General features: G+C 41.8%; 1 protein-coding gene across 1 annotated transcript in view; it reads left to right on the top strand.

Moving 5' to 3' along the window:
• The first annotated feature begins 2,223 nt into the window (after positions 1 to 2,223).
• CERS3 (ceramide synthase 3) overlaps positions 2,224 to 13,783 on the top strand; it is a 69,571-nt gene continuing 58,011 nt past the window's right edge. The window contains exons 1-2 of the mRNA XM_039844095.1: positions 2,224 to 2,396; positions 9,684 to 9,798. Coding sequence (XP_039700029.1) covers positions 2,224 to 2,396; positions 9,684 to 9,798 — 288 coding nt within the window. The remainder of the gene's footprint in view (positions 2,397 to 9,683; positions 9,799 to 13,783) is intronic.

The following is a 13,783-nucleotide window of genomic DNA, read 5'->3' as shown; positions in this document are numbered from 1 at the left end:
TCATTCTGCCTTCCTGACGCCTCTTTCCTCAGTCCTGCTGGCCCCCCCGGGTCCCTGTCCGCGTCGGTCCCTTCTCAGTTGTCAGCTCCCGGCGTCCGGGCTCATCCGGTTCCTTCGTCGCCCGGACGCCTGATGGACAGGGCGTGTTCAGTAAATCGTTCCTGATGATCTTTACCAGGTTTTACAGCCGTATGAACGGGACCCACCCTCGCCCCGGGGTGGGAATGATGTTAAAGGGGTTACTACAGGAGAAGGGGCCGCGGGCGTGTGCGTGCCTCGGTGGCGCCACCCTGGAGGGGCCTCCTCTGGACGGCGCGCGACAGACGGGGCGAGGTCGGGAATCTTCTCACCGGGGTTCAGTTACTGGTTTCGGCTGGGGTTCTTCTGAAGGATATCGGGGTCCGCGCTGTGCAGTCTCCTCATCTGAGGCGGGGATCTAGCGCCCTAGCCCGCTCGGTGTCACCCCCGATCGCCATCCCACTGTCCCGGGCCTTCTGGCCCACGTCCCCCTCACTCGCTCTTGACCTCCGGTCCGTCGAGTTTCCTGCGTCTCTCCCGGCCTCACTCCCTCTCTGCCCGGTGCGGGTCCCGCGTGTGGTCTCGGGGATGGCACTGCTGTCACCGTGTTTAGCCCTCTGCTGCCACTGCTCCGGCCCCGACCGCCCGTGTCCCGTCACGTCCAGTGCCTGAGGCTCCCGGTGGCTCTGCAGTCTCTCCGCCCCTGGAGTGTATTCCGTGCCGCTGCCAGCAGAGCTGTCGCGTGTGTGCCTGGCCCGGGGCACTTGCGACTGTAACGCAGCCCTCATTCCGCCGGGTAGAAAACTTCCCAGGGAGGGCACCGTCCTCTAAGGGGCACGAGGACACAGTATGGGCTCACAGAGGACCAAAGTGGCCTTTCTAAAATATCTGACCGATATACCCCTCTGCCTGATACGCTTCAGTGGGTTCCATTAGCTATAGCCCAAGCTCCCCAGCATGGAGCGCGGGCCCCCCACGGGCCTGTCGAAGCGAGTGGCCACGTGGTTCATTGCTCCAACTGGAACCCTTCTGGAAGAAAGGGGGCGCTATCGACAATTACGCCAGGATGGTAAACTGAGACGGTAGCCAGTACGGTGGCCATCACCCCACCTGGGGTTCCCTGCTGGTGCCAGGCTGCTGGTTTGTCCCACGGGCACCATGTTACTGACAAATCCAGAAGTTTCCATAGTTATTCTGACCACTCTGTTTGGAATCCGAGGATATTTTTGACTCTTTCCTCTGATTAACTTTGAAAAAATGAAATCGAAACATCCTTCAGGTCAAAACGTCAAGACCGAAATGGTCCACGGCCGAGATGATGACATCAGAACATCTAATTCTGTGTTCTTTTGTGTTTCCGGTTACTTGATCACAGTGCTTTCTCTTCTTAAAACTTCTATTCCGTCTTTCTTATTTTCCTGCCGTGTCCTGGTCTATTTCCACTTATTGTTCCAGACGTTCAAGGATCATCTGCTCTAGTTATCTATCCCTGACAGTTCCTGGCTGGGCCGATTGCCCACCATCTTGTTCCCACAGTGTCCTGTGTATACCTTTTTTACTGTACCTAATAAAAAGTATGTCAAAGTCACCTGTTCAGGCCTGCTTCACCTACAAGGCTATAAGCTTTATCAGTCAAGAACACTCTCTTTTTAATTTTGAATCCTCACTGCTACCACCGTGCTTTGCAGATAGTGGAATCTCAATAAATATTTGTTGGTTTGGACCAATTAGAACTCCTTATTGTAATATGAAGTTAAATGTGTTTGTCCTTTATCTCCTGGAGAAGCGCTTAGGATTCTGGTAAAGATTTGTACATATCTGGAACTTTCATGAGGTTGACCTCTGGCGTGTTGAAGTTGTAGACATTATTATCAAATTATTTTTTTATACCATAGAATCATATAAGAGGACGATAAATACCCATAATGTCAATACGTGTCATACAGAAAGTGTGAACGGTGGTGTTTTAAAGTTCAGTTTGTCATATCATGGCCAAAATTGTCCCGAGAGTATTAGCTGGGTAATTTTCATATTTAATGCAACAAAGAGTCATGAAACCCTTTCGGAGATGCTATTCCGTTCCGTTCTTTTTTTCTCCCCCCCAGAATTGTCTGGTTTAGGTATTTTGAGTAAAATTCTCAATGTGATCTCAATTTTAAGTGTTTGTTTTACAAGTCTAACGTATTATTTTTTCATCTCTCTAGAATGTTCCAGACGTTTAAAGAATGGTTTTGGTTGGAAAGATTCTGGCTTCCTCCAACAATAATGTGGTCGGATCTCGAAGACCACGATGGACTCGTCTTTGTGAAACCTTCTCATTTGTATATGACAATTCCGTACGCGTTTGGCTTGCTGATTATCAGACATTTCTTTGAAAAGTAAGTAGTGTTTTTCCTTCTCGCTCCTCTTCTTTGTCCCAGCTCTAGAATACGAGTTCACAGAATCGAAGGCACAAGCGTGACCGAGAAGCTAAACAAATAACAATTAAAAACGCCATCTCCTAGAGTCCTTTCTTCTTACAGTAAAGAAACTTCGGTTTGAGAGGATCACAGAGCTTATCAGGGTCAAGGACAGCCTGGGGTGGATATCCAGTGCACCTTGCATATGCCATGCTGTCTGACAGCGGATACGCATTCCCGAAGAGGCAGTGTTAGAAGTGTCTATGACCAGGGAACGCATTACCATTTGAGAATGCCTATAAAATAGCAAACACAGCTCGTTAAAGACCAAGCTTGATACCGCTTTATCGCATAGTTTATTTTAAATGTTCATTAAAAGTTTTAATAGCAGCCCTTCATTCCAAAGTATCAGAAAATCAAATAATACATATTTATACGCTTTCTCAGAAAAAGTAAACTTCTTCGTTTTTGTTAATTTACTTTAAATAGATATTACTTCCATCTTCTTTAAAACTGGACTAGTGCTGTGATAACAAGAGATAAATGTTCATCTGTAATCTCCGTACTTGTCTCTATTTCAAAAAACTGTTATTAGCACATTAATTTTTTTGGAGCAAAAAGAATATTCGGATGTCAAGAGTTGGAAAAACTTAAGACAAAACCTGATAGAGATCGTTTTGTCCAAGACTAACCGTAATGCAGATCATATGTTTGTGACCATTTGCAGGGTCCTTATCTTGAGAGTTCGTTTGACCAACTCTGCAAAAGGTTTTTGCAAAATAACATCTTCACTTGGGCCAACAATGTGCTATCGCTCTTGGGAGGAAGAGAAAGCCCCTGGATACCACTAAACCCTAGCTGAGAACATCTGAAAATGTTCTTCCTTTCTGACAGTTAATTCTCCTTACTTTTTTTACTCATATGTTTGGATTTGTCAAAGAATGCATAAATAAATAAAGTAGAATTTTGCCACCGCGCTACCGGATTAGCTAGTTACCCTTTACTGTCCTTTACTTGTTTTTCTTGCATGTGTCTGGTCTTTGAATCTGGCATCCAGGCCCTTTATTTATTTGCATTGCAGACTTCCTCCTTTTCAGCGGACAGTTCCGTTTTTTTGTTGTTGTTGTTGTTGTTTTTTTTGGTTTTTTTTTGTTTGTTTTTTTAATGTTCTGATCAGGACAGTGAACTAGAAAATTCTTTTTGTTGCCAAAGCAGCACAGCTGTGGAGGACCAACCTGTTACTGTCCGTCTTGGCCCTCCAACAACAATCAGGAAGGAATGCAGCCCTAATTCCTAGGACCGTTCTTCTGCTTCTCAAGGGACGAAGTAAAGTCTATGTCATCTTTCCTGTGTCCTTATAACTGTAATTCCTAGTAACTCACCCTTAGCTTTTTCCATTTTATGACACTACAGAAAACAGTGTCTTAACCTCTTTTAAGGCAGCGGAAGGAAAGAAAAGTTAATGTGGGAAAGAAATCATGCTTTTCGAAGTATAAGTTTATGTCTTTCCCAGGGCTTCTGTATCATTTGTATTAGATTAGACCACTGATATCATACATAAAAGATGAAAGGGATGATAGCAAATGTAAAATTTTCTGAACTAAACAATTTATGTAAATTCGACACTATGTTTCAGCATATACTATGGCATATTTATCATGAGAAAGCGTCTTTTGTCCTGGACCGTGTTTATGTTATGCCTTCTCATTCTATAAAGTGACCAGGAGCTTTGGTTGCTCATTTTTGTCCTTTAGCCCTAGCCAGGAGCCATGTACAATAGGGAAGTAATGTCCCTTCCCATAAAAGCAAGAGCGGAGAAGTCCGATAAAGAACAGACTGGCAGGTCATTTGAAAGGATTCCCTTTCCTTACAAATTTGAGTTCGTGACTTATGTTCGATGTATGGTCTAGAATAGCTGTTTCTAACTAGTTCATGCGGTCTCTTCTATGCATTCTTTTATGTGTCTGGAGCGTGATTTAAAGGGGATCTAAGCTACTCAGACTTAAATCCTTGTGGAATAAACACATTATCTCATAGTAAATCATGGTCCCAGCAGAGTCCGAGGCTGGGGCGGAGTCGGGAAAACCAGAAGGCACTCATTTTTTCTTTTACTTAGTCGTGCGATGAATAGATTGCCACCTCTACCATGTCCACTGAGCAAAATCGGGCGTTATGTAAAGAGGGGTAGGTGGAGCAATCCGAAAAGCAGCTCGAAAAAGATTGCTACTCACTGTCCCCAGTTGAAACAGTCTCTAAACACACAGGTTCGACTTCAGTGTTATCTGAGGTCACGTTGCTCCAGATGCTTTGTTCTCCCGTATAAAAACCCTCTGACAAAGTCTGGTCAGAGAGGCTTCGAACGCTGAGGAACTAGGAAGCATTCATGGCAGCAGGCTCTCGTTCCTATTTAGGAGAATTACTTAAACGTTATTTGCTTAATATAGGCCGAGGTCCGCTTTTCTTCTATTCTATAAAAAGATTTTTGAAAGGCAGGGAGAGGGAGTCTGGGATTGCCAGACTTTCGGCTCACAGTTAAGTGATACAGTACCAGGTGAAGAGGGGGCTCTTGGGGGTGTCTGAATGGGACACCCCAGTTCTGAGAGCCCGGTTCTGCCGCAGTAGCAAACCTCAGAAACCCTTTCCTGGTAATGAAGCACACTTTGAACCATTTCCGTGGGAGCAGAAGTTCATATTCTTTCTTCTTCGTTTGGCCTTTTTTTCCTATTCCATTTCAATAAAATGAAAGTTCAGGCAAGTTCATCTCTAAGATTCTTCTAGAGCTAAGGCCTCTCATTTCCTTTCTATTTTCCGTTCAGTTTATCGGATATTTATTGTGCTGCTTTCTCCTCTCCTTCTTCAAAATAGATTTTGAATCGAGTATCTGTTCATGCTTATTTACACTTCCGTCAGATGAAGTGATTGATTTTCTAGATTTATTCAAAAAGGAAATGCTGAAGTAGAAAACTGTATTTATATATTTCCTCTTTCTACTAAAAATGTCATTTCTGTGCTTGAATCATGGACATTTTAAAAACAAGACCACATTTCTCTTTCTTGCTTAAATTCATGTTGATATGCTCCTCATATTAGCAAAGGTGCTATGGACGTATATTATCCACTCTGTATAGTTAGCACATAACTTACGCTCACGTGACCCTATGGGAGGGAATGTTATACTTCACTTGACTTTGAGATTGGCTGTATTCCCTTATGGCATAAATCATCTTGGCTCGGTTCTGCTTTGCTTTTTCATTTTTCCTAATTTCTTCATTTCTAACATTTGAGGAGCTAGCACTGAGTGAATATGATTGGCAACCTTACCATATTAAACCTTTTCGTATTTGTGTTATTTTGCTACTAAAGACAATGAGTGTATTCTCCAATAAAATTTCTCAACTAGTAAGTTGGATAAATAAACCAATTCCATTATTTACCCAGAACCCTGTCAGAAGACGTTTTTTTGAGACACTGTTAGTTTTAAGAACATCTTAGTTTTTGTTTTATGTAGACTTTTTAGGAAAGGGGGAATTAATCATATTCTTCAAATCATAACATGCCGTCTTCGGTCTGTATAGGGTTTCTCTTGATTGATTGGTTTGAATTAATCGTTTACTAATTACCTTTTATCCCCGTCTCGTAGTCCCCTTCTTGCTGCCGAGTTCAAATATACTTGGTGGCATTTTGTTCGTATGTCCCAGTAAGCTAGGTACATAAACATAAATCGTATGTATTATTAGTTAACATAAATGGTATAGCGATAAGACCATATTCTATTTCTTTTTTTAAAATATGGCACTGTGTTTTACGATCTATCCACATTGCTCTGTGTACATCTGGTGCATAATTAGTTTGTTTTTATATGTCTCTGAAGTATATGGGTCGTTTCCAGGAGCACTTAGTCCATATGAAAGTTGAGTTGTTTTATACATATTATCAGATTATCTTAGGAAATTTTTTATTCGATTTCTGTGGTTATAAAAAAAACGAATCGGAGGGCTAAGTGATCACTCGGAACTAAAATTTCCAGCCTTTAATTGAACACAGAAAGTCTCAAGTACAAGCGTGGACCAACCTGGCAGAAGATAGAGCCTTTGTTAGAACTGGAAGATGAATAGAGACATATTATTATTATTTTTTAAATCAGCTTTATTGAGGTATGATTTATATACAGTAAAGTTCATCCAGAATCTGATGCATTCTGACAAACGTATACACTTACGTTACCGTCACCACAGTTATGATATGGGAGGTTTTCATCAGCTGAAAAACTCCCCACAACCCCATTCAGTCGATCTCCTCCCCAAATACGAGCTCCTGGCAACCACCGACATACTTCTGTTAGTCTGATTTTGCCTTTTCTGGATTTCCTGTAAATGGAATCGTATAGATCACAATCTTTGTGTCTGACTTCTTTCATTTAGCGTAATGCTTTTGAGATCCTTTTTTTTTATGTTCTGTGTTTCAGTGATTCGTTGTCATGCCAACTCATCTTTCAGTCTATTGATAGAACACAATTTATTTATCCTCCAACTGGTTGATGGACATTTGGATTGTTTACAATTTGGGGCTATTATGAATAAAGTTGCTATGAACATTCGAGTACAGGAATTCACGTGGGCATATGTTCTTATTTCTTCTGGTAAATAGCTAAAAAGTTTGCTCTTCACAGACCTCATTAATGTTTGTATATGCATGCGGTGGATTATCAGTCGGCAAGAAAAAGGGATGAATTCCAAATATATTCGCACACATGGACGGAACTCAAAAACATTAGGTCTGAAAAAACCCAGATATAAGTAACTACATATGGTATGATTCCGTTATATTTAATATCCAGAGAAGGCAAAGCTATAAAAATGGAGGATAGATTAGTGGTTACCTAGGGCAGGGGTGAGACAGAACAGGGATTAACAGTAAATACATGTGGAGAATCATATTGGGGTGATGAAAATATTCTAAAGCTGATTCACGGTGATGACTGTACATCTTGGTAAATTTACTTGAAAAAAATCACTGAATCGTATTCTTGAAAATGGTGAATTTTATGATATCCAAAAAATACCTTGAGAGTTATTTTTTAAACGATGTAAATAAAATGAAAAGACAAACCACGGACTGGGAGAAAATATATGAAAAATATGTTTCTATTTTATCAGATGTATGTGTATATCTGATGAGGGACTTAAATTCACAATATATAAAGAACTTTTATAACTGAATAATAAATAACTTGATTTTTAAAACGGGTAAAAAGATTTGAGCAGACACTTCAACGAAGAAGATATACAAATGGCAAGTGAACACATGAAAAGATGTTTAACATAATTAGTATTGAGCAAAATGTAAATTAAACCCACTGAAAACTGGAGGTTCACAAAAATGTCCGAGTAAGGACCTATGAAAATTCTCTCCTCCACAAAAGCAGTCAGAAAACTGGCAAACATTGTCAAAATCAACTTCTTAGAATTCAGAATTAACCAAAGGCTTTCAGCAGCCCGGTGAGTGTTATTCGAGAAAACAGCCTTCTCTTGAGAAAAACGGCACGCTTTGTGTCGTGTTACCTTGCTCTGTTCCTGTCCTGTGCTTTTTACCTCTGTAGCAGCCTTGAACGACCAGCAGTCTGCAATTTCAGTGGAAAGCATCAGCCTGGCAGCCACCGAAGGGGACAGAGCAGCTTCCTTATCAGAGAGTTGTCACTGTTTGACTGTCCGCTGGTCCCCTGGAAGATACTGTTCACAAGGCCATCTTTATGTGACCTGACTCAGAACTCCCCATTAAGAAGCCTTTCCTTCGGGGTGTTTGTCTAAAACAATCAGAGGCAATTGAATAACTTTGGGAAGGTTTAGCTGGAAAGTAGGATGTCCATAGGGGACTTTGAAAAGTTCTGACATATTCTTGGAAATCAGAAGGCCACAGTCATTCATAGAGCTTTGGGCTTGCCCGCAGCTATCCACGTGTTCAGCAAGGACCTGGAAGGGCCTAAGCTCTCGCTTCTGGAAGACTTTGTGGTTCTGTGCAAGCCGGAAGTGAAGGCCAAAGCAGAGTGGTCCACTGCCCTCTAGGCAGAAGAGTAAAAGGAAATAGAAGAATCGATCAACGCAATAAATCAAATCGGTCTAACAGACATCTATAGAACACACCACCCAATAATGGCAGAATACCCGTTTCTCTCATGTACACAAGGAACATTCTCCAGAGTAGACCATATGTTAATCCACAAAACGAATCTCGATAGAGGTGAACGGATTGAAATTATACAAAGTATGTCTTCTGACCACAATGAAATGAAGTTAGAAGTCCGTAACAGAAAGAAATTAGGAAATCAGCAAAAATGTGGAAATTAAGCAACATACTTCTAAATAACCAATGGATCAGAGAAATCGCAAGGTGAATTAGAAAATACTTTCAGATGAATAAAAGAGGAGAAGGCACCAGAATTTATGAGAGCAGCAAAAGCAGCGCTTAGAAGGAAATTTGTAGCTGTAAACATCTATATTAAAAAAGAAGGATCTCAAATCGATAAGTTAAACTTCTACTTGAAGGAACTAGAAGAGATAGAGAGCCAACTAAACTTCTAAGATGCAGGAGTTAGGAAATAATCAAGATTAGAATGAAAAATCAATGAAAGTCATTGCACACCCAATAAAATTGCTGAAATTTAAAAACCGGCAGTGCCGAGTGTTGGCAAAGGTATGGAGTACCCGGAAGTCGGGCACGTTATTGGGTGGAATGCAAAACGGGGCAACCGTTTTGGAAAACGATTTGCCAATTTCTTATAAAGTTAAATGTACACTTGCCATACCACCCATCAGTCCTGTTCCTAGATATTTACCCAAGAGTCTTGCCATTTTTTCGTAAGTTAGAACTTCTCATAGGAACATAGTAATTTCCGTAAGATAATATCACCAAATAAAACTTTTAATATCAAAACTATTATTCTAATCTCTGAGAGTCTTAAAAATGAAGCTCTAAGTGGAACAGCTTATCCCAATTCCTGGATCTTGTGTATAAATATACTTGGGTTTACATAAAATGGATTTTAGAACCGTGCGAGTCTTTTATTTTCTTAAGTTATCGCTTATATAAAAGGTCGCAAAATTTGTTCTCCTTGAACTTCTACGAAGCTGATGTCGGCTGGAGGTCGCCTGATGACAACATGAGCCAGTGACTGAGTTTCATTTGTAATCTAGAGTTGCAGTGAGTTTTCTGGTGTCATTGTGGATTTAGTCTCCGTTTTTGAACTTACTTTCTTTCCTATGTTTGTAGGTTTATTGCCACACCTCTAGCAAAAACATTTGGCATTAAAGAGAAAGTTCGAAAGAGCACACCAAACACTGTCTTAGAGAATTTTTTCCAACATTCCTCAAGGCAACCATCTCAAGTAAGTGCAAATTCTGTGTGTTGGGATTTAAAAATCTCCTTTCTCAATATTTCAGTCATCTGTGGCTTACCTCATCTGTGCGAGAAATCTCTTCCTGTTAACTGGCAAATAATTTGATTCGTTTGGATTTTTCTTCTCTATGGACAGGTTATATAACGTTCCAAGCGTAATATAAAACGACGGATATTAATAGTTGAATTATTGTGTACAACTCCGATGCCGAACACGAAAAATTAATGCCATCGTTTGAGTATAAAGATCAAAGTTTAATTTTAATGGTAGGATATATACAGCGTGTACTAATCAAGAAAGATCACTGTTAAGACAGAGTAGCCCGTAGCTGATACTTTTGATGATTGTGACACCATTAATATACGTTACACACATTATGAAAGTGTCCATTGAGGTCGCTTTCGTGTGAAGGCACTTTATTTTATCCAAGGCCCTGACACACTCAAATATACACTGTGCCTTTGCCCTACCCTGGAGAGAGAATTTTTAGGAGAGCCATAATTATCCTCACCATGCAGCATGTATGTACTTCATGAAATGTCATAGTTTGCTGCATATTCATGTACCATAGAAAAAGGTTTTAATCTAATAGTCATAAAAAAAAAAGTGTCTGGGCAGGTCTAGTTTCTTTATACCTCCACAATTAAAAGGAGAGATGAAATCAACTTCTCCAAACGTGGCACACCCACCGTGATGAACACAGACAGTGATCACTAGTCATTTTAAAAAGTCAAGAGTTTATGCTAACGGACTTAGGACAGGTAGATTTTTCAGGGTCGTGAACTTTATTTGCTGAATTCAGTTGCTTCTGCCACGACTGTGTCTGTCCTCAGTGCGCGGGGACCTGTGCCTGAACTGGGCAGTTGGGCCGGAGGCAGAGCGTGCGGTGTTGCTCCCGGCCGGCTAGCGCTGTCTTGAGCTTGTCCTGCTCCCGACTTTTGTATTTGACTTCTTTTTTTTTCTAAAATGAGGACCGTGTGACAGGCTCTCTCCACATGTTCCTTATTTCCACGTGCCCTTAAAGGTGGCAGTCGTTCATGTAAATACCGCTGTTTGCACTGGCGACAATGATGGCTGAGCCTCATTTTACGTTTTTTTTTTTTTAATTCTTTAATGTCACCATTTTACGTTTTTCAAAAGGGAAATGATTAAGCAATGTTTGTGAAAACTTAGGACGCTTTCAGAGAGTCCTTGTTATCATTCTCATTCTCTGTTTCTGTTCAAGACTAACCAGCTTTGGCAGTACCTCGTGTAAAACAGGAAAAATAGTGCTACACTTGCTGTTGCAAGACTTTCAAGTCAACTTCCTTAGGATATTTAAAATTAGGTAAAAAGTTTGATCCTTGTCAAGTTTCCTTACTATGAAGAGACAATAACCTTGTGACAGTTAAAGAGAGGCTGAAAGAGATTTAGAGACTAAGTAATCTTTCCTTTTCGTGACCGAGGTGAGGAAACCATGACCTTGGACAGCTCATTTCCCGCCAGAGGAAATGAGCTGTCCAAGGTCATGCGGCCCGTTCGTGGCCAAATCTGTAGCTGGCAGCCGGCCCATGGTCTCCTGCCCAGTGCTGTTCCTATTACGCCCAGGTCACTTCTTTGTCTGCGAACAGAATGTTAGGAATATATTTCAAAGGCTGGAAGTCATTGTTCTAACTCGATCGACACACAGTACGGTTTAGTGTAGATATAATTTGGACATGTGCAGGAGGCAAAAGAAGAAATGTTACACATCAACCCCAAAGTATTAGAAACCAAGAAGGTTAAGGAAAATAATGAAGATTTCTCATTTACGTGACCCGTAGACTGCAAAACTGAGTCAGTGTTTGTATAGCCGCTGATTGAGACAGATCGTCCAGTAAAATGCTCACAGACTGAAAGCACTAGAACTTGGGAAGACAGAATATGATAGAGAAAGGTAAAGTACATGGCTTAATAGTGATTTCAGATGTGAAACTAAAATAATCTCGTAATACCTCCACGTATTAACTTGGCCGGTGTCAGACAGATAGTGTTTTGTCTGTATTTTGTCATCCAGATGGTCATAAATCTGTCTGAGGTAAGACAGGTTGCTCAGGAGACTCAGAAATGTTTCGTGCTGTTTCAAGATACGGGTATTACCTCTGACGAAGTATTCCAAACCTATAATGGCAGAATGTTGTCGTGGTAATACATGTGGGTAACACATGACTTTCTGGAAACAATTGAGTATGCGGATCTGAGGATGCTTCCTCAGCTGTTATAGATGGCACCAATAAAAACGAAAACATTTCAGTGTATACTGTATCGATCGATCCTCGGCCGGTTAGCACAGAAGGATATCACATGGTATTGACGAGGCCCCGAAGTACTGTGCACACCAACTTCCCATGAGAGTTTCGATCTGTGATTTTGCACGATTCTTTTGGGGCTGTGTATGGGCAGCTGTGTGTCCATAATTTATCTACGTGTTTATGTCTCTCTTTATATATATATATATTTCTCTCTCTCGATAACAACTTCAAGATGTACTGTTGGGAGAGAGCCATGATAACAGACCAGCAACTCTTTCCAACAGATCAATTATTCTGTTATTGACAAAATAACCGAGTAACAGACAAACTTATTATCTAGCCCTTTTCCACAGCAAAAACACAATGAGAATCGATGTAGAAAAAATAAGTCTGTCCTTCTGGAAGAGATCTAAAGAACACGTGGCTTCGTGAGGCTGACATTAAGCCAGTTACTGTGGCTCACGAGGGCATACCGTCTTTCGTTTGGGGGAGTCCGTTTTGCCGGCTTGTCGCATCCCTAGATTCAAGCATTTTTAGAGCAGAAAGCTCTCTGGTTTAGTTGATTTTGCAGGTGAGACATGGGAGCGCCAGAGAGGTTGGTCATTTCCCTCTGTACTCTCGGAGGTTGGTTTTGGAGCCAGGGAGCCAGGTCCCTCGGCCCCCGTTCCGAGCTCTTCCTCGAGGCCACACTGCTTCTCCTTGAGGCTCTGCCTCGAGTTTATCCCTTCGCTCTCCAGAGTGTCCAGGCTAAACACAGCGATTGTGAGGACAGACCGGGCGGTCCGTACGCTGGCTGCTGCAGACTGTCCGTCGAGACGAGCAGATTAACTGCTCTGTGCCTCGGCGTCCCCGTTCGTGCGGTGAGCACAATAATACTGCTTAAGGATGGAATCGAGGACTCAGAGTCGCACCTGATGCAGTAGATGTCCAGTAACGGTCAACTGCTGTGACCTAGTCAGTGCCTCTCACGCCGACTCCTCCGAGACCGTGTTTACATGTCTTTCCGACTTAAAAGGGAAGATCACGTGTTTCTTAATTATCCTTCTTTCCCTTCCCATAACATCTGGCACAATTTTCTGTGCATCGTAGGTGACGAACGAATGCTCATTTCATGTATTAATAAAAGAAAATGCTTCTAGAGGCGTTCGTTTCCAGTAACGCTCATCCAGTGGATGAGCCAGTATGGCCAAGACTGACTTTCAACCAGATTCATCTGTGCTCCAAAAAAAAAAAAGACAACTCAGAATCACGTCCGATCGCTGTCTTCTAGATTCATTTATTGAACGGATATCTGTAGAAATGATGGGATCATCAAATCGGATTGTTCTCAGATATGGAAAAATTCTAGTGTAAGGACAATGACGTTGATTTGCTCACAGCCGGATCGCCGGAGCCTAGAATGCGGCCTGGCACTAGTCGGGGGGCGTGGGAGGTGGGCAGGGAGGGAGGCTTACCAAGCCTTTCTGGGTGATCGAATGCATAAAGCATTTAAAACAGTCAAACTAGACCCGGAGCCCTATCAGTCCAAGACTGTATAGAAGATGGTATCGCGGCGATTCAGAATATGTTCTGCTATGGGCCCAGCAACACGATTTGAATTATGTCTTTCGTTTGGGGGAATCTGTTCATGGTGGCAAATCATTTTACAGAAGGAGCACTTTTTCCTTAAATGGTTTTGTCCGTGGTCCAGCCACAGTCTCCAG

The sequence above is a fragment of the Pteropus medius genome, unplaced genomic scaffold (assembly GCF_902729225.1).
Source record: "Pteropus medius unplaced genomic scaffold, Ma_sr-lr_union100, whole genome shotgun sequence".
NCBI lineage: Eukaryota > Metazoa > Chordata > Mammalia > Chiroptera > Pteropodidae > Pteropus > Pteropus medius.
The sequence above is the reverse complement of the archived record's forward strand: the minus strand, read 5'-3'. Positions and strand labels throughout refer to the sequence as shown.